At 39.4% G+C, this 24,546-nt stretch overlaps 1 protein-coding gene and 1 pseudogene across 4 annotated transcripts; one reads left to right on the top strand and one right to left on the bottom strand.

Moving 5' to 3' along the window:
- Positions 1–895: 895 nt before the first annotated feature.
- On the bottom strand, positions 896–7,944 carry GEMIN6 (gem nuclear organelle associated protein 6). Of its 4 annotated transcripts, none has more exons than XM_069108608.1 (3): positions 7,794–7,944; positions 5,546–5,682; positions 896–2,801 (listed from the first exon to the last, which is right to left on the bottom strand). In XM_069108608.1, the coding sequence occupies exons 2-3, from the start codon at positions 5,677–5,679 to the stop codon at positions 2,426–2,428; spliced, it is 510 nt and encodes a 169-aa protein (XP_068964709.1). In that variant the 5' UTR covers positions 5,680–5,682; positions 7,794–7,944; the 3' UTR covers positions 896–2,425. The 4 variants fall into 4 exon arrangements, with proteins under 4 accessions (XP_068964709.1, XP_068964710.1, XP_068964707.1 ...); XM_069108609.1 differs by having other exon boundaries at positions 7,671–7,877; XM_069108606.1 differs by having other exon boundaries at positions 7,712–7,876.
- A 6,298-nt stretch (positions 7,945–14,242) lies between these two features.
- On the top strand, positions 14,243–15,672 carry LOC138177401 (synaptosomal-associated protein 23 pseudogene; annotated as a pseudogene).
- Positions 15,673–24,546: the final 8,874 nt, after the last annotated feature.

Here is a 24,546-nt window from a genome sequence, read left to right as displayed (position 1 = left end):
GTACTGGCTCCAGTGTCAGGATGACCTGGAGATCGAATCCCGGGCTCAGACACTTAGCACCTACCCAGAAACACCTGGCCGTGTAACCTTGAGCAAGTTACTTAACCCCAATTGCTTAGGGGTGGCCAGGTGGCTCAGCCAGGGCACCAGCTCCAGTGTCGGGATGACCTGGGGATCAAATCTGGGCTCAGATACTTAGCACCACACCCAGAAATAACTGGCTGTGTAACCTTGAGCAAGTTATTTAACCCCGATTGCTTTAAAAAAAAAAAAAGGAAATAATATGTACAAAGTACTGTTTAAACTTTAAAGTATTATATAAATGCTACTATAATCTTCCATCTTCCTTCTATGTGGCTTTGCACTGGCTGTCCCCCCTGACTAAAGTGCACACCCTCTTGACTTCCATCTTTCAGAATCTTTTGTTTCCTTCAAACTTGGAAGAATCACTACTGTCTACATCAGTGGTTCCCATTTAGAGTTTTGAGAATCCCTCAAGAGTTCTCAAAGACAGTCCAAAGTGGCACCTTAAGCAATAAATGACCAACTGTTTCAAATACATTCTTTCATCTCAGGCACCTATGTTTTTTATATAATTATATAATGTAAATTTTAACTTGGAGCTTTTGGGGACAAAAGTTATCATTTTAGTTATTATAAACCCTTAATGAATAATTTTAAAAAAATACTGTGATCAGTATATTAAAATACCCTGGGAGTTCACTCCTTGAGGGCAGGGCCTCATTTTGGTCTTTGTATCTCCACAGCCTAACCAGGGCTAGAACACAATAACAGGTACTTAATAAATGCTTATTCATTGACTGCTTGTGCGTCAAGACACTATGTTGTATATCAGGTGAGGGTAGAAAGGATAAGAAGGTTGGAAGTCATCAAATTTTTAAAACAAAATAAATTTTAATTCATTTTCATTTTTTAAAATACATAGCATTTTGGAGAAACAGAGACCTTGTCAAAACTTAATCTGAAAATCACTGGTCTAATAGCAGGAAACACTAAAGAGAAAGGATGGATATAGGAATGAATAAAGGTTTTTTTCTTGTATGAATCATATAATCTTTGACTTACAAGGGGTTTTGAAGGTCATTCAACACTCCCTCACCATGCAAGGATATTCAAAGACAACCTTGGATACTGAGACCAGACATTGGTTATTTATGTGTGATGCTCTTTTTGGAAACAGGAGAAAATAGGGGAAAAGGAAGATTCCAGGATTCACTACAGACTTGAAATTGGAGAGTAAAATGAGAATAATCTCAAAAAAATTACTTCTAGCACTGACCTGCCCTTGATTGTCTAGCCAAGCAGCTTTCCAAGGTAAAGTCAATTCATTCATCCTGGGGCCCTCAGGTTTTATTTGCAAACAGATTATTTAAACCACCTAACTACTTAGTAGTTGCCAGGAAATTATGTCTTCAGTTTATTTATCTCCAAACATAAAAACTTACCTGCCAGTCCCCTGGGTTAGGCATTAGAACTGCCTATCAGCAATCTTTACACAGACCCTAATAAAGTCTGAAAATAAAGAATGTAACTTCCAGATACTTTTTTCTTAGACTCAAGTTCTTACTCTCCTTTAAGAATAATTTCCACTGCTATTATTAACCAGTGAATATGACTGTAGGGCACCAAACAATTCTAGAATTATAAGTGTCAAGCACAGAAGATTTTCCTAATGGTCAAGCAAAGGTGAGGGGCTTCAACCTAAAAATATATTCAAGTTTTATAACTAATTTGGCCATTACACTAAGAATATAGATAATAAAAGGCCAAAATATTAATAATATTCAATGTGAATAGGCACATTTTAAGGCAACATGACAGCAGACAGAGAGCCAACCCTAAAATCTGGAAGACCTGGGTTCAAATTCTGCCTCTGACACATATTAGTTATGTGACCCCTGGAAAGTCATTTAACTACTGAATCTGCAGGCTTAAGGCTTGAAGGTGCAGAGTTCTTCTTCTACATCAGTGAAATGATGTTCCATCATGAAATTACAGCTCCCAATGTTTCCCTCCCCTCCTCCTAAAAATTAATTTATAGACTGTGGTCTGCAGTGACAACTTGTTCTATGGGTTCAGATGACATTTCCCCCAGAACTTACTCATTATCTCTTGGCTAACAAAGGAGAAACATAGATCCACATCACAAAAGGAGGTCCTACAAATAGGAGTTTCCCTGTGCCTGTGAGTCTCTCCCTTCCCTGGCTCTCCTATACCCAAAACACAGACAGCATACCACTGGCAAGTGAATCTCTGTGTTCACTTGCAACACCAAAGTTTTCAAAAGCACAGAATGTACTCAAAGAACTCCAGAAGATTAAGGGGTTAACATATTCAATAAGTTTTACCAAGGAAAAAGAATGAAGTCTTTCTTTCTGCAAGCTGAGCAACAGGTTTTGGCGTCTCACTGGGAAGCCATAAGATGTCCCTGGATAAGATCTTGGACTCTGGACAAAATAATTTCATTTGAACTGCTGCAGTCTTCAGGTCTATAGGGTGGCTCTATGGTCAGGACCCCAGCAATGCAGAGGATGCTTTGTGACTCTCCTTGTTCAGTGATGGGAATGTGATTCTTCTCCAACCAGGACTTCAAGCTGATCTTCCTTTTTTCCAGGTCTTCAGGGTTGTAGGCCTTACTCTCTTCTGGCATGAACATATGCATCAGTTTCTCTCTCACTTCCTGGTTGTCTTCATTTAAAGTTTCAACAGTCTGCACAGCATGTCCCATGACTCCAGTCACAGCCACAGTGCCATCTTCGAGAAAATTCACAAGGACGATACTTTTGGGATGAGAGAAAATACATAGCAGGGGAATGAACAAAGACTTACAGGCTCCTATACTGGGGAGGATATAAGTTAACAACCCAGAATTAAACAGCAGAGGACAGAGAAGCAAGCTGCACCATCCCTGACATACCACCTGTTACCAGAACAAAAGTTGGAATGCTTCCTATCTTAAAGATGACACAGAAACAATGATCAACTGTGAAAGACTTAGTTCTTCTGAGCAATACAATGATCCAAGTCAATTCCAAAGGGACAAATGACAAAAAATGCTCTCCATATCCAGAGAAAGAACCAATAGAATCTGAATGTGATAGAAGCATACAGTTTTCACTGTTTTGTGTGTTTTGGGGGGTCTGTGTCTTCTTGTACAACATAACTAACAAGGAAATGTTTTGCTTGACTTCGCAATCTATCAAATTGTTTACCCTATCAGGGAAGGGGAGAAAGGAAGGAGGGGGAGAGAGAATTGGAATTCAAAACTGTAAAAAATGAATGTTAAAAATTGTTCTTACATGTAATTGGAGAAAAATAAATTTTTTTAAATGACAAAGAAGTTTATTCAGTCAACAAGCATTTATAATTCGATGCCTATAATATGCATGGCAGTATTCAAATTGTCTGCTCTTACACAATCAAACTCTAACCAGGGGTTCATAGGATACAAAACCAGGGGTTTAAAAGACAGAGAGAGCCAAGAATTGTTCTCGGCTCCATCCAACTCAATGGATGACCTTCAACAATTAACTCTCAGTTTCCTAAGCCTATTTTAAAATGGAATAAATGTTTATGAAGAGGTTCTGTAATTTAGGATATAAATATAATAATTCAACATGATTAGGAGCATAGGATTTGCTTGTTCCACATACCTTTGTATGTCACTTTAAAACAAACTTTAAACAAAATGACAAGATATATGCTGGTCTCCCTGCTCTGAAAGCCTATGGCAGCCTGGTTCTAGCTACTTCTGTTTCCCTAGCTCTCCCAAGTTGGGAGAGTTATGCCTAATCAATGAAGACCACTTATCTATTATGAGAAAAATGTTCGTAATTTATGAGGGCCATCAATATTCGAGATGGTATAAAGTAATTGCTAGGGACCAATTTCTTTCTTCCACTCAGTCACCACTTATTTCCTTGATATGGTCCCCCACAGCAGAATATGGAGCACTAATCTGCCTACAGAAGCCACAGATTCCTGGGGGAAAGGCCAATAAAAAGAAATAGAGGAGGAAAACTTGAGAATTATTTCCTTCAACTTGCTGCCTAACTTTTTTTTCTTTGATGGCAATTGGGGTTAAGTGACGTGCCCAAGGTCACATGGCTAGATTTTATGTTCAGTGTCTGAGGCCAAATTTGAACTGAAGTCCTCCTGACTCCAGGGCCAGTGCTCTATTCACTGTACCACCTAGCCACCCCCTGCTGCCTAATTTTTTAAAGGAACTGTATGCATTTTATTAACACATCTTACTAACACTTCACACAACACTTTATTTTACAACTATAGTGTCTTAGGATATAATATTGTGTCTTACTGTTCTCTGCTGCCCCCTCCCATAAGCTTCGTGAGGACAGGAGCCTGGGCTTATCAAGCACAAGGCTGGATAAAATATAGGTGCTTAATGTCTGCTGAATGAAAGAATGGAGGAGGCTCTTACCACCACTGATCCAGTAGGACAGGAATAGTAGATGGGCTCTGTGCTTCCTCCTCTTAACCATCCCTGGACTATCTCCTAATTCTATCTGTTCACTGATAAAAGAGGGAAGAAGGAGAGGAGGGAAAGGCCTTAGGGCAAAAGAAACAACAGGTGTACTATGTTTTATGCAACAGATGTGCTACTGAAATCAAATCACTCATCCAAATATTCATTATCTGATTGCTTAGTTCATTACCAGCTTGACCACAAAATGATGAACTGGGGGGACAAAGAAACTCTCAAAGACTGTTTCTTAAGTAACAGAATAAGTGTCATCTGCTTTGGTGGCAGGTGTATTCATAGCCACAAGATTATAGATCCTGAAGGTGCTTTAGTACCATTTGGATATTGAGAGCTGTTTCTGATGGAATGGAAACTTTTGAGAACAGGGATGGTCAACCTCACTTCTGTACTCATATTGCCAATGGCGGGAAGAGTGTCTGGATGCCAGAAGGTGCTGAATATTAAGTGTAAGCTTGCTTGCTACATGTGGATTTCTGATTGTCAGCTGTCAGAAATCTCTAAAGCTTTACCTGAAAATTTTTGGCCCAATTCTCTGCCCCTAGCATCTAAAGTTCACAGGAACAGCATCAAAGCACACTAGTCAGTCCTAAGTCTCCCTTCAATCTCACTATGGCCATGTGTAGTACACAGGCTGCAGAGCTCTGCACAATTCACTTAACTCTCGCTGCCCCAGGCAACAATGGGGGTAAGGGGCCTTCTCTGCACTAGCAGAGGGAGTCACCTTCACCTTACAGGGTGTTCCTCAAAGCAAAGAAATCATGGGTTTGGTTCCCTCCCCCAGAAGGGAAATGAATGTTCCTGTGATTCAATAACAGACATTTATTAAATAGTGCCTGCGTCACAGAAGGTACAATGCACCAGGAAAAGAAAGATAATAATCACTCTAATTTTTTAAGCTTAGATTTTAATATACTGTCATACTGATATTCCTTATAGATCAGAAGAAGAGGGAGAGTAGGAATAAAGTTTAAAAATTCAGCACCTTGATTTCAAAGAGCTAACGAGCCATGCCATACTCACTTGGCAGAGACTGGATCTGTTGTTAAAACCCATCCTTTATATTCATTCTTCTCACTGGCTGTTACTCTGACTTCTTTATATACATAATCTTGCCATTCTAATGGGCTTTTCTTCATCCACTCACTCATGGTCATGAGCTAGAACAATTCAAACAGCAACTGGTTCAGATTTTAGAAATGAAGACAATGCAAGATGACTTCGTATGCCTATTGTGCCCACTCAAGGCCCCAAGAACATCAGTAATTCACAATAAGTTCTAAAGCAGTTTAAAAAGCTGGGGTGGCTAGGTGGCACAGTAAATAGCACACGTGGCCCTGGAGTCAGAAGGACCTGAGTTCAAATCCCTCCTCAGATATTTAACACTTACTAGCCCAGTGACCTTGGGCAAGTCACTTAATCCCAATTGCCCAACTGCCCTGCCTTCCCTCCCTCAAAAAAAAAAAAAAAAAAAGAACCAAGATGCTGAACTCCTGGCAGAACTGGATTAAAATATAATTGGGAAATGTTTAACAAAATTTAAAAATACAGCACAGGTAATATTAATTTGTGATTTAAATCCATATGAAGCCTGCTGGATTTTTCTTCTCTTTCTTTGACACTATTAGGTAAGATCTTAAGGGTTCTACAGCACTGTTCTAGAGGAAGAGGTCTAATCTCTGCCCTTAAATTGCAAATAATTGAGGCAGACAACACATAAACATGAGGAAGTTGGAGAACAATCATAAAAGTACACTGTGAGCCAGCACAGCCAGGTCCAGCAGACCTGGGCTCTAGAACCAGATCTCACCATCAGACTATGACCCCTATACGATTTCTAGTTTCCTTCAAATCTCAGCTCAGTTGCCAACTTCTAAAACTGTGTTTCCTGATGCCCTCAGCTACTACTGCCCCCTCCCCTAAATGACCTTTTGTAATTTACTTTGTATACATTTATAAATATGACTCATTAAGTATGTAAGCCCCCAGAGGCTGGGGCACTTCAATTTTTTTGTACATGTATCTTCAGAGCTAACACATAGTACACACTTAAAAATGCCTGATAGTAAAATGAAGTTGGACGGGATAATAGCCAACTATCCAGCTCTAACATCTTAATATCAACTATGCTATCATGTACTATTTTTTTTTTTGGCTTTTTGGAGGGCAGTTGGGGTTAAGTGACTTGCCCAAGGTCACACGGCTCTTAAGTGTCAAGCATCCGAGGCAGGACTTGAACTCAGGTCCTCCTGACTCCAGGGCCGCTGTTCTGTTACTGCGCCACCTGGCCGCCCTGCTGTCATATATTATCATGTCATTCATGTATCATACACTCCACAGTGACCCAATAGTGTTGAACTTGAAGGAGGCACCAAGTTCTAATCCTGCCTCAGAGGACTAGCTGTGTGACCCTGGAAAAGTCACCTAAATTTGCTTCACCTGTTTCTTCGTCTATAAGGTGGGGGCAAATACCACAAATATGGCTGTGGTGGGGATCAAATGTGACAGTGCCTGCAAAGCGCTCTGCCCTAAACCCAAGGCCTTGCGGTTTCTCTGGACACCAGAATCGGAATGGGGGCTAATTACGTGGACACTAAGGTGCAGCACTTTTATCCACGTTTATTACTAACAGGGAGGGGGCCGCGGCCCTCGAGGCCCTCCTGGGCAGGTGTGGCTTCAGTCAGAGTAGCCTCGAAGCCGCCAACACCAGCCCACCGGTCAGTCGGTCATCGAACACTTTTAAGCACCGGCTACGTGCCGGACACGGTGCTGGGGGCGTTTGGGCCACTCGGACCGTTGGCCCTGGTCAGGTCCAAGCCCTCGGGACCCTGCTCCATTTTAGTCAGAGCTCGAGGCAAAGAACGCCTATCTCAAACCTGTGCCACCAAGCGGCGAGGCCGCTAGGCGGCGCTGAGAGCGGGAGGCGGGTGGCGGCTCAGACACCCGAGTTCAGAGACCTGGGAGCCTTGGCACAGGCTGCGTGACCCTGGGAGAGTCATTTAACCGCTATGTGCCTCCGTCCCGAGTCAATCAAATGGGGACAACAGCACCTACCTGAGGGGAGGGGGAGTGAGGATAAATGCAGTATCTGTAAAGCACTTTCAATGGAATCTCAATGCTAGCTATAAAAAGGAGCTATCTTGCCCACCCCGCCGGTCACGAGAGCCCACGCGAGTCCCAAGACTCAACCTCTGGAGGTGGTAGCCGCTCCGACCTCAGCCGCCCGATCCTGCGCAGGGCCCCAGGCCTCCCGGAAGCTGTTCTCACTCACCCGGCCTCCCCGCCGCGGGCAGGCGATGGAGCACGAGCCGGCAGAGCGCGGGACCCCGCTGGGCGCACGCGCCAGCCGCTCTCAGACCAGCATGCTTCGCTCTCGCTTCGTCACTTCCTTTGCCCAGGCTCCTCTGTTTTGTAGTCCTATGGCTAATAGGAGTCCGAGAGCAGACCTCGGTCGGATAGGGCGGGTTACCCCCGGGGCTCGTCGGGTTAAGTTTTTTGTTGTTCGGTAGTTTCTATGGTGTCTGACTCTTCGTTACTCCATTTGGGGTTTTCTTGGAAAAGATACTAGATGGGTTGGCATTTTCCTTTTCCAGATCATTTTACAGACGAGGAACAAAGGGGGTTAAAAGACTTGCCCAGAGTCTGAGGCCAAATTTGAACTCGAGTCTTCCTGAGCCCAGGGTCGGCACTCTCCACTGCAGCCACGTAGCTGCTTGCTAAGAAGCTTTAATAATCGTAGATTTAGGGCCGGGAGGAACCTTTTGGGGTCAGATAGTTCCAAGGTATTATAAAACTATTGCATCCCTTCTCTTTTCACTCTCCTCACTTTTATAAATGAGTAAACTGGGGCCCAGAGAGGGTAATACAGAGGCAGAGGGCAGATTGCGACTCTAAACCGCAGGCACATTCCTCGATGGACCCCGGTGCCCTCGTTAAGCACCTTTTTTAGGTATGATGCCTGGTGTTCTGGGGTGGCTTGGGAATAGTCCCCAGGGAAGGTGACGCTCGAAGATGAACAGCGTCAGTGACTTCTACCCCAATCTAGCCGAGCAGGTTTCAGTGAAGTCAGGGCATCACCCCCACAGTCCACCCCACTATCCATTTACCTGCTCCAGGTGGGTGTAGGTCCAGCCCCTAAGGTTATGCTATCATTTCACATCATCTTGATGGACTAGCAATGTAGAAATACCCTCAACCACCTGGTGTTTTGTATTAGAAATTATTGTATTGTGTTAGAAATGCAAGAAGACATGCTCTCATCCACTGTGTTAACAGCTACTTGCTCTCTCTAGGTAAGAAAGGACTGCTTTCACAATTGCAAACCTATTTAACAGCTACTCCTCTCCAGAAAGAGGAAAGTTTTCTTATTCATCTCATAAATCCTGACCCCCTGCATTACAAATATTTCCCTTTTTTCTCTTCCTTGATCATCCTCTTTCTTTACCACTCCCTCTAATGTGAAATGCTTTACATTTTGAAAAGCTATTCTAAGCAGGCCTTATCTGTACTCCCTGGAATATGAATTTGCTGTCATCTAAACTTTAGATTCTAAAGCAGATTCCTTAGCATACTATAGATCTTTTTGTCATTTCCACCTTCTATCATTGATCCACTGCCATCAAGCAATCTTTCCTCCTCAACCTATTTATCCCCTCTCCCCCCTCAGGTAAGCCTACATCTCCCAAAAGGTGGAGAGAATCCCTTAACACTAGAAAGGCATAAGTGTCACCAATAATAGCTTAAGTTTATGTCAATTCAATTTGTTTTCTAAGGGGAAAAAAAAAAGTACCTTGAATTTTACCAAAAATAATTAGTCTTGGGATTTCGTTCTAAAATATAGTATCCATGCCCAAAGGGCAATCAAACTGCACATACTCTTTGATCCAGTGATACCACCACTAGGTCTGAATCCCAAAGAGGTCATTAAAAAAGGGTAAAAGACCTACATGTATAAAAATATTTATAGCAGCTCTATTTGTGGTGGCTAAGAATTGGAAATTGAAGTGATGTCCATCAGTTGAGAAATGGCTGAGCAAGTTGTGGTATATGAATGTAATGGAATAATACCATTGTGCTATAAGAAATGATGAGTAGGTGGATTTCAGAAAAGCTTAGAAAGACTTATATGAATAGATGCAGAGTGAAGTAAGCACAACCAGGAGAACTTTGTACCCAGTAACAGCCACACTGTTCGATGACCAACTATGGTAGACTTAGCTCTCTTGAGCAATACAATGATCCAAGACAATTCCAAAAGACTCATGATGAAAAATGCCATCCACATCCAAAGAAAGAACTATGGAACCTGAATGCATATCGAAGCATACTATTTAACTTTTTGAGGTGGTTTTATTCTTTTGTGGTTTTTCCCTTTTGTTCTGTTTCTTCTTTTACAGCATGACTAATGTTTATATTTAACATGATTGTACATGTATAACATCAGATTGCTTTCGGGGGCGGGGGAGGTAGAAGGGAGAAAAAATTGGAACTCAAATCTTATTTTAAAATGAATTTTGAAGACTATCTTTACATATAACTGGAAAAAATAAAATACCATTTACAAAAATAAAATGTAATATCAAAAACCCTTTTTTTTGTCCTCACCTGCAATTTTATCAGTGGAAAGAGTTCCCTGGTGAGAGAACTACTTTTTTTTTTTTTAAAGCAATTGGGGTTAAGTAACTTGCTCAAGGTTACACGGCCATTTATTTCTGGGTGTGGTGCTAAGTATCAGAACCCAGATTGGATCCCTGGTCATCCTGACTCTGGGGCAGGTGCTCTTACTCACTGAGCCACCTGGCTGCCCTGAGGGAACTACTTCTAAGAGTTGCCTAGGGGGACTGAGAAGTTAGGTGACTTGCCCAGGGTTACAAACTGAGTAGGTGACTCCAAGACCACCTCCCTAGCCTCCACACCATGTGGACTAGACAAAATAGAAAGTTCATTAGTTTAATCTAATTGAGGAAAAAACAATCCAAATTGGTAGGGGTTTTTTAAACATTGTCTTAAAAGCCTAACATTAAAATTAATTAAATTAAAATTGCTTAGTGTCTCTTTATATTTAAATGAACAATTTTACAACATGAAATAGCAAAACACTTTCTAGTCATTCTAAATCTCAATCAAAATTTTTTGTTCATTCTCATTTGTTCTTCATATGATTTTAATGTACTCCAGTCTTATGCTGCTTTTTTTACTTTGCATTATTTTATAAGGGTCTTTCCATATTTATTTTTATTTAATTGGGTTGTACTATTCTTTTATAAATGTACTACAATTTAACCATTCCTGGTTGTCGAGCATTTAAGTTGCTTCCAGTTTTTCACAATTAAAAAGCTGTTTTGAAAATCTTTTAACATTTTGCTCTTTGTTGTTTTTTATAACACTTTCAGGGTGCATTCCCAACATTACAATTTTTGGGTCAGAGTATTATTTGTAACTTTTATTGGGTACTGCCAGAGTATTCTCCAAAAAGATTTTGCAAGTTTACATTTCTACCAGCAGTGCATCTATTTCTCCAGAAAAGTAGGACTAATTATGTTCTTACAGTAGTAAGAGGGGATATAATGGTATCTTGTTTTGCTCCCACAAAAGTTATTGGAAGATAATCAGTAGCTGTGGGGAAGCTCTCATTTATCTTATTTTACTAAAACCCTGGCATTCTGAGAAATTATGACAATGGCCAGAGGGAACTAGAAAGGTGGAGGTTTGGCACACAGCTCTGACCTTAGAAGAGGTCAGATCCTGGTCAGGTCTCAAGTATCCTCACTACCACACCTCTGTAATATGCATATCATCTGCATATATTAAGGGAATGTAGAACATATAGAGGAAAATCAAGTGAGAAATTTGAGGAGCCTTTGAGGAATTTGGCTATATATGGGTGTATAGAGCGAGAGGGAGAGAGATAAAGTAAGGAATTTGAGGAATTTAACCCTCTGACTACCAGGAAAGACAGAACCTGTAGACTTTCATTCCTGCTTCTGTTATCAGTGTAGGTATGTACTTGTTATCAATGTGGGTGTGTACCTACTGAGTACTACACCTTCTCCCTTGCCAGAAGCATTAAAAAACCTTTTTTTTCTGCATACTGTTTCTGATTTCTTTTTGTGAGAAGGGGTTTCCTGTTTTAAAGGATAAAGAAGGGAAGTAGTAAGCAATGGAAGTTCATCCTAGGCTACCTCCCTGACCCTGCCTGGGAAGTCCTATAATCCCCAAAGGATGTTTCCCACACTTTCTTCTTGCCAACATGATGGGTATGTGTGGTGGTACCTTAAAAGTTGTATTAATCTATTAATGCTTATTTGATTGTTAGTAAAGTTGAATATTTTTTCAAGTGGTTAATATTTTCTGATACTTCTTTTGAATATTATATGTTCATGTCCTTTGTTCATTTATCTGTTGAACCAGTTACCTAGTTGCTTTTTATAGTTCCTTATATATTTTAGATGTCAAGTTTTTATCTGTCATATTTGCCAAAAAATGACAGACTAACCAATCACTTGAAGGGGATATTCTAGTGGGAATTCATTTTGTGTATGGGTCAGATTAGATAGATGGACACTAAGGTCCTTTCTAATTCTCAAATTCAACTGCTTTCAGTCATTGATTTATTCATGCCTACTTTAAGAGCAGTAACTATTTTTGCTTTTGCCTTTTATTCTCCGTACTTAGCTTTGTGCCTAGCACATAGTAAGGAATTAACAAATTGATCATTGATTCCAGAGTAGCCCCTCTTTCTGCTGTAGTTATTCAGAAAGAACAATTTGCTAGGCAGAATTGAGAAGGAATCCCTACCAGGGGTGAGGAACCTGTGGCATCAAGTCTACATGTAGCCCTGTAGGTCTTCAAGTGCAGTCCTTTGAATCCAAACTTCACAGTGATTAAGTATGGGGTCTGGGAGCCCCCTCGAGCTCTCCTTGAGTCCTTGAGGTACAGGCTCTGGGAACCTCCCTTGGACTCTTGATTAAATAAATCATTCCATTTGATGAGGCAAGTCTGTTACTAGATTTCCCACCCTTGAACTGGTCTAGCCCATCATTGTTTGTGGTCTCCAGGTGGCTGCCCACCCTTAATCACTCATTGACCTCATTAACTCCTCCTGAAGATTTTCCCCAAACTCCTCCTCTAGACCACCACTTCGGTATATAAAACCCCATCTCACACCACATGATGCCATAGAAGAGGGAGAGCGCCATAGAATGACCTAGCACAGACTTACTCTGTGCCTAAAGCAGGTGAACTTTTAATAAATTTTACTTTTCTTTGGTTGAGAAGACTCGAGTCAAATTCATTCAGCAGGACCCGGAATGTTGGTATTTTGGGGTCTCCAGAGCAACCCTAACCCTCTTAGTGGATACCCTCTTCAACAGAACAAACCCCAAAAGGATTTGTTCTGTAAAACTTGGGCTCAATCAAAAGGTTTTACCCGAGGACCTAGCAGGCCATATGTGGTCTCAAGGCCACAGGTTCCCCACCTCTGTGTTTAGGCCTTTTTGGTCATACCATCACTGGAAGTTTATGGAGCTTCCAAGGTCCCACGGGAAGAAAAGTAGGAAGAGGGAAAAAAAAAGGATGGGGGGAACCAAAGGCATCCCCATGGTCCTCCATTAGAGCTAAGGCACTGTTCTCCCTTCTCACTCCCTTACCCCACAAAGAGCTTCCCTCTTCTTGGGTGCAACATGTCCAAGGGTGCTGCTGCCCTGAATCAGCTGGCAGGCTTTGTTGTCCTTCCTACCCAGGCAGAATGTGCTTTGAGGTCATCCCTGAAGCACCATTGCTAATAGCAGTGAGGGGACTGGTTCCTTCTTTGCCGTCAGCTCAGGGCAGGTACCTTTATTCTTAGAGAAGTACAAGAGCTATATTAGTTGCTCTTTAAATTTCCTGGTCTGGGGCAAATTTCCCAGCCTTAGGTCCCTGCCCTAGTTCTCCCTCTGTCTTAGAGGTCATCTATTCCAATCCCCTTATTTTTACAAATGAAAAAATTGGAGCCTAAAGAGATGAAGTGCCTTATCTAAGACCACACTTGGTCCTTTTGACTCCAAATCCAGTGCTTTTTCTGATAATCCAGGCATTTGGCTGCCTGTAGCTCCCAGGAGCAAATACAAAATGCTTTGTTTGGCATTCAAAGATCTCAATAACCTAGCTCCCCTGCCACCAGCCTTTTCAGTCTCCTTATACCTTTTTCCCAGACTTCTACTCTTCAATCCAGTGACTCTGGCCTCTTTGGTGTTTCATTAATAACACTCTATCTCTCCGCTCCAGGCATTTTCTCTGGCTGTCCCCCATAGCTGGAATGCTCTTCCCCCTTATCTCTACCTACTTCGGACCTTCCTTACCTCATTTCCTTGTCCCAACTAAAAATTCCTTTTACTGGAAGTCTTTCCCAACCCTCTTTAATTCTACTGCTGTCCCTGTTGGTTATTTCCTATTCATCCCGTATATAACTTGCTTTGCATATATTTGTTTTCCTGCTGTCTCCCCCATTAGAATGTAAGCTCCTGTATCCCCAGTGCTTAACATAATGCCTGGCACATAGAAAACACTTAATAAATGCTTGATTGATTGATTGAAAACATCTTCTGTTTAAACTGAAAAAATTAAACCCTGATGGGTCTCATCTTTCAGAAAGTGCTGGTTAAGGAAGGAAAGGGAAAAGCATGGAATCCACCTGAATATACCAGTTTCTATTTCTTTGCTTTCCAAGAATTTTGATCCATCATGGATAATCTGTCAATAGAACAACTTCAGCTAAGGCTCACCAGATGATTGATGAATCCCTTGAAAGCAGAAGGAGAATCCCAGGTTTAATCATTGAGTCTCAGGATGCAGGCCATCACTATACTGGATGAAAATAGGGAAAAACTGAACCACATAGAAGGAGGTATGGACCAAATAAACAAAGACATGAGAGATGAAGAAAACCTTAACAGAGCTCAGCAAGTATTGTGGCCTCTGTGTTTGCCCTTGGAATAAGTCAACAAGTTTTGAGTCTAGTAAGGCAACATGAACTGAAGGCAGAGACTACAAGTGGTATGACAGTCAGCCTTAGCAAAGGGCTGAAGAAGGAGCCAATGGTAGAAACATTAAACAGATAACTATTGTTGCCAGAGAAGACAAAAAGGAAGAAAATTAGACTAAGGTGAGCAGTATCCTGGGGAACTTGAAAAACATGGCCATAGAGAAGGGCAATGAGATTGACTCCTAGAACAAGCCAATAGAATTTCTGCGAAGACTGACATTAACAAAAATTGTATTGACATTGCTAATGCAAGAGCAAAGAAACTCATTGACAGCTAAAGATATTGCTGCTGCCTTCATCTGGGAATTCTTTCATCTACAATTTCCTCCATTTCCTTCTGAATCACCACCTTTCAGAGGTAGAAATGTCTTTGCCTCAACCCTCTCTAAACAAAGAGATGGGAAGAAAAAGTCAAAGGAGTGAAATAGATCCCTACTAGCTGGTTTCTAATTCTTGCTGTTTTACCTTGTGAGCAGATTGATATAAACCATTCAATTTTCCCTGTGAGTTTCTCTTCCTCAATGTACAGGTTGAGGCTGTATTGCAAATCTTAAAATTGTTGTACATCCTTCTTTGTTCTACTTGAGCAAACTCTTTTGCTTTCAGGATTTTCAAATATTGCCAAAAAGACAGCAATGGAGGAGGGATGGGAGTAGAGAAGGAATGGGTGAGGTTTGGGGGGAATTATTTGTTGTTGCTTCTGTTATATCAGTAAAAGTGCCACAGGACCTAACTATGTGGAAAAGTTAACATAGATAAAATATTCTGTCACCTCCCATTACCCTTTGAAAATTTAATTGAGTTCACTGCCAATTTAAATGACTCTGGACCACTGCTTAACCTCTCAGTGCCCAGGACAGCTCTTTATGAAGATTTAAGTTGCAGAACATGTGCATATCTGCATTCATAGAGGGAGCTAGCTGTCTTGTACTGGGAGTTCCTTACACAGACAAAATCACAGATCAGAACCAAAAACAAAATAAAGTCCTTAAGGAAAGGGTGGTAAATAACCCACTGGCTATTGTTTGGATTTAGAGATTAAGATTTTTTAAATCATAAAATATGAAAAATGCATAACAGAATAACTTTTTTTAAATAAAGGAACTTAATTTCTCTCCAAATGATTGCTATATAGACATACATTTTGTAATCCCAGTTCATGCTGCATCCTCTGGGAACACTTTGTATAAGTTTGTGATTTAAAATAAATAATATTTATATAATGTCCCCATTACAAGCCTGCATACTCATTAATATCAGTGTGAATGTCATTTGCTTTTGAGAAACTGTATGTAATTCACAGGTTAAACATCAACATTTCTTTAAAGGCTGACAAGGTTAGCAAAATGTATAAATTAAAGATTACCTCAAAACCAGGGCTGATTCAATATTGGGAAACTTATAAGCAGGATTTACATATCAATAACAAAAGCAATAAAAATCATATAATTTAAAAATATCTCAATAGATGTGGGAAAAGCTTTTGACAAAATACAACTCCCTTTCCTAATAGAAACACTGGGAAGCATAGGAATCAGTGGAACTTTTCTTAACATGATAAGTAGTATCTATCAAAAACCAGGAGCAAACATTATCTGTAATATAATGGGGATAAAATAGAAGCCTTCCCAGTAAGATCAAAAGTGAATGTCCATTATCAACATTATTATTAGATATTGTACTAGACGTGCCAGCTATATCAATAAGAAAAGGAAAAGAAATTGAAGGAATAAGAATAGGGAATGAGGAAACAAAACTATCACTCTTTGCAGATGACATGATGGTATATTTAAAGACCTCAAGACAATCAACTAAAAAACCAAATACAGACAATATAAAATATTTGGGAATCTGCCTGCCAAAACATACCCAGGAACTATATGAATACAATTACAAAACACTTTCCATACAAATAAAGACAGATCTAAACAATGGTTGTACTATAAGAAAGGATGAGCAGGATGCTTTTAGAAAAAGCTGGAAAGACCTATATAAACTGTATCTAAGTTCAGTAAGCAGAACCAGGAGGTTCTATAATACTAATACTAATACAGTAGTATTCAGTGACAGCAAAATTATATAATGATCAACTCAAACTTAGCTACTTGGATCAATACAATGATCCACAACAGTATCAAAGGACTCCTGACTGATAAATGCTATCCACCTCCAGAGAGAAAACTGATGAACTCAATGTAGACTGAAGCATATTTTTTAATTTTATTTTTCTTGCTTTTTTTTTGCAACATGACTAATATGGAAGTTTTAAAATTTAATATTTTATTTTTCCCCAATTACATGTAAAAGAAATTTTCAACATTGATTTTTAAAATTGAGTCCCAAATTCTCTCCCTCCCTTCCTACCCTCCTCATTGAGAAGGCAAGCAATTTGATATAGATTATACATGTATAATCGTGCAAAACATATTTCCAACATGTTTTGCATGACTTCTCATATAATGGGTATCATGTTGCTTGCCTTCTCAATGGGTAAGAGAGGGTCTAGAAAGAGGGAGAGAATTTGGAACTCAAAATAAAAAAAAAGAATGTATAAAATAAAAAGAGACAGTTCCCATATTGAGGAAGCTTATGTACCAAAAGGGGGAGACAATATGTATATATAAGAGACTGGTGAAGAGACAAAGGTGATTTGCTCTGGGAAGTCACAGGGATTGTGAGTGTATCCAGAGAGTGGTTCCATAGTCAACTGACACGCTCAAATCAGGAACTTGGAACAGAAAGATAAAAATCACACTTTTGTCCTGGATTAGACCACTTTGGGTACATTCAAAGCTTGCAAGTTTCTAGCCTAAATTTTCCCTGAGATCTTGGATTAATACAATATTCAACAATCTAAGAAAGCAGAAGTTGGACCCAAGAAGACAATAAAACAGGGGTGGCTAGGTGGTGCAGTGAGTAGAGCACCTACACTGGAGTCAGGAGGACCTGAGTTCAAATGCAGCCTCAGATACTTAACAGTTACTAGCTGTGTGACCTTGGGCAAGTCACTTAACCCCAATTGCCCTACCTTCCCCCCCTCCAAAAAGAAAAAAAAGAAAAAGAAAATAGAAGACAAGGTGAAATACCTTGTTGGAAAAAAACAACCGATCTGGAAAATAGATCCAGGAGAGGTAATTTAAGAATTATTGGAGTACTTGAAAACCATGATCAAAAAAAAAAAAAAGAAGACAATAAAACAAAAACAAGCATAGCCTAACCATTCTCTCCAGAAGTGCACAAAGCCTGGCCTTAACACAAAGTCTGAAGTTAAGCTTAAAGAGTGAGTGAACATAGGAAAAAAAAAATCCCACCATAAGGAACTATTATAATGACAGAGACCTTCAAGGCACAAATTTGGAAAAAGAGAATGACTTCAAAACATCTACAGGGAAAACCTCAGAGAAAAAACATTGCTTCAGTACAAGTTCAGAAGTTCAACTAGAGAGGGGGCAGAGTCAAGATGGTGGAACAGAAACAGGACTTCTGTGGGGCTCTGGCTTCCAGGCTTCTACCTCCCCCAATTCATGTTAAAGGGGACTCTGAACAAACTTTGGAGCTATAGAACCCACAAAATGACACAAAGAAGCTAACCTCCCTCTGAGGACAGCCCAGCAGGCTGGCAGGAAGCACAGAGCTCTGGGAGCCGAGCCCAGCCCCATCCCAAGGTTTTAGCCCCAGGGTGACCTGACCAACCAGCAACTGGAAGGATTTCAGATCACCAGCAGCTGTGGCGGTTTCCAGAATAATCAACACATAGATGCTAAGGACAAAGTGAGAGGTCAGTGCAGTGTGGACTTTGGGAATCCAGTAGCTGGGAGTGCCTAGGCCTCTTCCCCTGGGGTGAGAAGCCACTGAAAAGCTGCAGCCGCCACCACGTGGCAGCTTCAGCTCCTGGCCTACAGAGTGTAGGGGGACCAAGTAACCAGTCTGAGGGGTAATCACTCTTGCTTTAACCTGCTTGGATCTGGATTTCGGTCTAGGGTGGAGTTCCTGGGGTGTGTGTCCAGGTTGCCAGAGTGTGTGTAGGCTTCAGAGAGGGCACCCAACTAATACCTTCGGCAGCTGAGAAAACCCCAGTGTTTGGAATGAAGCTCCCCTGTCTTGTGGCAGAATCCTACTGTGTCAAAAAGCCCAGGGGTCAAGAGACTGGGTGGTGACATGAGCAGGCAAAGGAAGCAAAACAAACAGAGTACTCAAACTTTACACTCTTATTTTGGCGACAAAAAGGATCAAAGCATGGAACAGGAGGAAGACAGTGAAGTCAGAACTCCTGCACCAAAAGATTCCAAGAAAAATACAAGCTGGTTACAGGCCATAGAGGACCTTAAGAAGAAAATAAGAGAAGTGGAGGGAAAATTGGGAAGAGAAATGAGAAAGGTGCAGAAGTTCAACTAGAATTCTTGGAAGAGACATATTAATAATCTTTTCAAAAGAACTAAAAATAATTTTATAAATGACATGACAATGCTAGAGTAAATAATTGGAAAAGAAATGAGAGCACTAAGGGGGAAATAGAAGAAAGCTATAGAAGAAAGAATTGAAAGAGAATTAACAATTTAGCATAAGAGATTAAAAAAACCTTAAAACAACACTGCTTGAAAATTAGAATGGACCAAATAAAAGTTAAGGATTCCACAAAGTGATAAGAAATGTTAAAAAAAAAAAGAATGAAAGCACTGAAAAAATATTAGACATCTCATATTAAAAACACTTGACTTGAAAAACAGATCAAGGAAAGAACATTTAAAAATCACTGGATTGCCTAAAATCTTAACCAAAAGGAGAGCCTATCAAGAAATCATAAAACTTCCTGGATCTCTTAGAACCATAGGGCAAAGTGAAAGATTAATTCACTAGTCACTTCCCAAAAGAAACACTAAATAAAAATTCCCAGAAACATTATACCCCATATCCAGAACTTTCAGGTCAAAGAAAAAAATACTGCAAATAGTCAGAAAGAAAGAATTCAAGTACTAAGGGACAAATAGTCAAGATCACAGAAGATTTAGCAGCCACGATGATAAAGATGTGGAAAGCATGGGATGATATTCAAGAAGGCAATATAAACTTACAACCAAGAATAACTTATCCAGAATATCTGAACATAATCTTATAGGGGGGAAATTGACTTTTAGTGAAACAAAAGACTTCCAAGTATTTCTGACTAAACAACTGTGTAGAAACTTTAAAATACAAACATAGGATTCAAGAGAAACATAAAAAGCCTCCTCACTCTGGAAGATGCCTCTATTCCTCTAACCTTCGCATCTTGAAATAACTCCTATAGCCCTTTTCCTCTGATTGGTCAGTTCTTCCTGGTACCTCCATTTTAAGGAAGTGCCCAGGCCAACCATATTCATCCCTTCATTCTTCTTTATGCTTAACTCTTGCTCCTCTCTGGACTTCTCCTCTTCTCCCTCCCCATCTTTTCAACTTCCTTTTATATCTTGTCTCCCTCCATTAGAAGGTAAGTTCCTTCTCTTTTTGTGGTGGCAAAGAATTGAAAATCAAGGGGATGCCCATCAATTGGGGACTGGCTGAACAAGTTGTGGTATATGAATGTAACGGAATACTATTGTTTCATAAGAAATGGTGAGCAGACAGATTTCAGAAAAAACTGGAAAGACTTCCATGCTTAGTGAAGTGAGCAGAGCCAGGAGAACACTGTATACAGTGTTACACTGTATACAGCAGCACTGTTCAATGTCCAACATTGTTAGACTTAGCTCTTCTTAACAATGCAACGATCTAAGACAATTCCAAAAGACTCATGATGGAAAATACTATCCACGTCCATTGAAAGAACTAGGTGTCTGAATGCAGGTCAAGGCATACTGTTTTCTCTTTTTTTGTTTTTTTCTTCTTATGGTTTTCCCCTTTCGTTCTGATTCTTCTTTCACAACATAACTAATCTGGAAATATGTTTAATATGATTGTACATGTATAGTCTATATCAGATTGCATGCCAGTTTGGGGAGGGGGGAGGATAAGGGGAAAGGAAAAATTTGGAACTTAAAATCTTAAAAAAGTGAATGTTGAAAACTAATAATAATAAATTTTTTTTAAAGCAATTGGGGCTAAGTAACTTGCTCAAGTTTACACGGCCAGGTGTTTCTGGGTGGGGGTTAAGTGTCTGAGCCCAGATTCGATCCCAGGTCATCCCAACTCTGGGGCCAGTGCTCTTACTTGCTGTGCTACCTGGCCACCCCATAATAATTAATTTTTTAAAAAAGAAGGTAAGCTCCTTGAGGGCAAGGACTGTATTTCTTTTTGTTTATACTTGTATTTTCAGTGCTTAGCATGGTGCCTAGCATATGGGAAACTCTTAATAAATGTTTCTTAATTTGAGAAAAGAAAAATGAGGGAAAGTGTGCATATCAGAAAGATATTCAGAATACTAAATAGTAGAGGGGGACCTGCTAGATTTGAGGGGTTCTCACCAATCAGGGTGAATCCTATCTTCCTACTTCTGAAAATATTAAACTTAGAACCTTGAAACAGATCTTCAAATCACTATCACAAACTGTTAAACCAAGATTTGTAAAAATAATGAAACATTCAATTACATTGCTCTTAAAAAGAATAGTATAAATAAGAGAGGAAAAAGAATTCTATATTCTTAAAAGTAAATAAATATTTTGAAAGTTTTTTCTTTATATCTTCTTTTTAATAGCAATTATGTATTTTTAAAATGTATATATTAGTACAATAGTAATATGTATTTATAAATGAGTATATATATAAAAGGTGTGTGCTCAAAAAATTATTTACTGGTAAGTTGTGTGATCAAAAAAGCTTGGTGACCATTCTCTAGTGCTTATAGTCTAATTAGAATATATATTTAAGTACAGCATGTATGTAAGAAGCAGTATAGCATAATGGAAAGAACAATGAGAATCCCAATGGAGAAATTCAGAGACCTGTATATCTGGTGTAGCCCTGTGACTAACTGTGTGACTTTAGGCAACTCATTTAATCTCTTTGGGTTAAAATGTAATTGTAAAATGATGGCTAACTAGATCTTTTAAGATCCCTTCCAATCCTCAAATCTATAATGCTAAAACATATTCTCACATCAATTAAGTAACAGTCCAAGGCATTCTTTTTTTTTTTTTTTGCTTTTTACTTTTTGGAGGGGGGAAGGCAGGGCAATTGGGGTTAAGTGACTTGCCCAAGGTCACATGGCTAGTAACTGTTATGTGTCTGAGGCTGGATTTGAACTCAGGTCCTCCTGACTCCAGGGCCAGTGCTCTATTCACTGTGACTTTTTGAAGCTATTGAGAGACAATACAAACCGAGTCCCTCAGGTAGTACTGAAGTCAGCTAGAACCTTTTCTAGAAAGCTGATTTTTCAGTGTGAGCATTTACAACCCAGAAATTGGCAAAGTCTACAAATCAGTGCTAGATTTATTGTTGTGTTGATTGTCTCAACTTAAGGAAATGATAGGAAAAAATGTTAGTAATACAGATTAAATTTTAAAGTGTCTTGTAAGTTTCCCCTCCCCCTTCCTAGAAAGCTGGTTGTTAAACATTTGCCAATATAACCTACTCTCAAGGTTACCTAGTAGAAAGAACCCAGAGATAATAGTAGCAGCAGCTTCCCTCTGGGTACCTCAGCATGACATTAAGGGTGAAGCTCCCCAGTGCTACCTTTTAAATGAGAAGCACCTTCATTGTGTTGGAGAAAACACTAAAATGGGAGTTAGGAGACCCAAGTTTGAGTCTTACCTTTGCCATTGGTTAGATAGGTGACCTTGGCAAGTCATGCCACCTCCTGAACCTTGGTTCCTCATCTGAAAAGTGAGGGAAATGTAGCCCTGAGAAGTCAAAAATTACATTATAATATTTCAGCACTAAATGGTTAACTTTCATTTCTCTAATACCACAGTAAGTTAAAGAAATGCCAATGGCTTCAACACTGACATATTTGATACGTTGGGGGATAATGGATTATAAGCAAAATGTAATACATTCTATAAGTTTATTAATTTCCTCTCAAGGATATCAGCATTTCTCTGTGTCATATTTTTCCATAACTTGCAGCTTTCTTTTATAAATTCTATATAGGTAACTATAGAAGTATTATGTTGTTTACTTTTTTCAAGACTCAGTTCAAGTATCACTTCTATAATAGCCTTTCCTGACACCCAGCTGCTAGTGTCCTCCCTCCTAAACTACCTTATATTTAAATACTTTGCATTTTACTAATTCTGAATATACTTAGATATGAACTTGTCATCTCCACTGTCAGAATGTAAATTCTTTATGAGAATGGATTGTTTGTTCTCTGGTCTATGTTTCCAGCACCTAGCACAAGTGCTTCTGAATATGAATACTTCCTTCCTAATTACTACCCTAAAATTCCTTTGCCTTCTCCCTACCTATACTGTATGATATCTATCTGAGCAGCAGGCAGACAATAACTTGGCCAGACACTGCAAAAAGCACCCTGAGTCTTTTCTCATCTTCATTATAGGCTTCAAAAAGGGGGAAATTAAAAAATATTTTTTTCATTCATTTTTTAATTTTGAGTTCCAAATTCTCTTCAAATCCATCCCTTGCCTGTTGAGAAGATAAGCAACATGAGATACCCATTATACATGTGAAGTCATGCAAAACATATTTCCATATTAGTTATGTTGCAAAAATAAAGCAAGAAAAATAAAGTGGAAAAAAATACACTTCAATCTGCACTTAGAGGTAATTAGGTCTTTCTCTGGAAGTGGATAGCATTTTTCATCATGGGTCCTTTGGAATTGTTTTGGAACACTGTCTTGATCAGAGCAACTAAGTCTTTCACAATTGATCATCATTATAATTTTGCTGTTACTGTGCACAATGTTCTTCTGATTCTGCTCACTTCACTTTGTATCAGTTCATATAAGTCTTCCAGATTTTTTTTAATCCATCCCCCCTCATCATTTCTTATAGCATAATAGTATTCCATGACAATCATATACTATAACTTGTTCAGTCATTCCCCATTCTGTTTGATTGCCCAGAGAAGTTCATCAGCTTTGTATGTCTCCAACTGATGGGCATCCCAGAGAAGAGAAATTAAACAAATTAAACCCAAACATTCATTAAATGGTAGGAAAGTACCAAAACATTTGGTTCCAAGTAAAAAAATCTGGGTATGAATCCTTACTTTACTACCTATATGAACTTGGATAAGTAATTTCTTTCTGGAATACAATTTCCTTATCTATAGAAAGGGGAGTTTGGGCTAGGCAATCTTTGAGATTTTCCTGCTCTAAATTCTAGGATCCTATGGAGTCAATGCAAATTACAGTGGTCATAGAAAGATTCTTGATAGAGGTGATCTTGAACATACTGGATTTGTATAAGTGGAAGGTAAACAACATTAACAAAGGCAACAAAAAACTGGTAATGAGGCTATGTTTGGAAACAGTGAGAATTGTCTAGTTAGAGCATGGGATTCCTGCTGGAGAGTAGTTAGAATTAAGGTTCGCTGGATATGATGAGGCTTGATTCTGGAAAACTTTGAAGGCCACGATAAAGAATTTAAACTTTTTCAGGTAAGAGATGGGATACCATTGGAAATTTTTGAGAAGAGGAGTGACATGATCAAAATTATATTATAATAAATAACTTCACGGGTGTGAGTAGAGTTCCCTGTTCACAGGGAAGAAATTATATATCAATTAGACTTTTGAAATAACAGAGGTATATGGTGATGCTATGGTAGTTACAAAAAAAAAGAAAAGACAGCTTTGAGTCATCTGAAGGTTTCATGACATTGGATATAATAAGAAAGGAAAAGGAAGAAAAATTAACACTTTCAAAGTTGAATGCCTTCAAAAAAATGATGGTGTCATTGTTGGAAATTCATTTTGCCAAACCAGTAAGTGTACAAAATTGGAGAAAGATCTCTTTTCCAAAATAAAAAAATCTGTTGAAGTCCTATAAAGATATTCTTTGAATGTGTAAATCTTATTCCTTTTTCCTAATTACTAGGTCTCTAAAACACTCTAAAACACAA

This window comes from Petaurus breviceps, unplaced genomic scaffold (assembly GCF_028583685.1).
Source record: "Petaurus breviceps papuanus isolate PSGF00001 unplaced genomic scaffold, PetGlider_PUasm1.0 90407, whole genome shotgun sequence".
Classification (NCBI taxonomy): Eukaryota; Metazoa; Chordata; class Mammalia; order Diprotodontia; family Petauridae; genus Petaurus; species Petaurus breviceps.
Note: the sequence above shows the minus strand (reverse complement) of the source record. Positions and strands in the feature narration are given on the sequence as shown.

Bases quoted from the DNA above. Each gene is read 5' to 3' on its own strand.
- GEMIN6 (XM_069108608.1), bottom strand. From the start codon at position 5,679: ATGACCATGAGTGAGTGGATGAAGAAAAGCCCATTAGAATGGCAAGAT. The intron at 2,802-5,545 runs GTGAGTATGGCA...TCATCCCAAAAG, and splicing joins ACAGATCCAGTCTCTGCCAA to TATCGTCCTTGTGAATTTTC.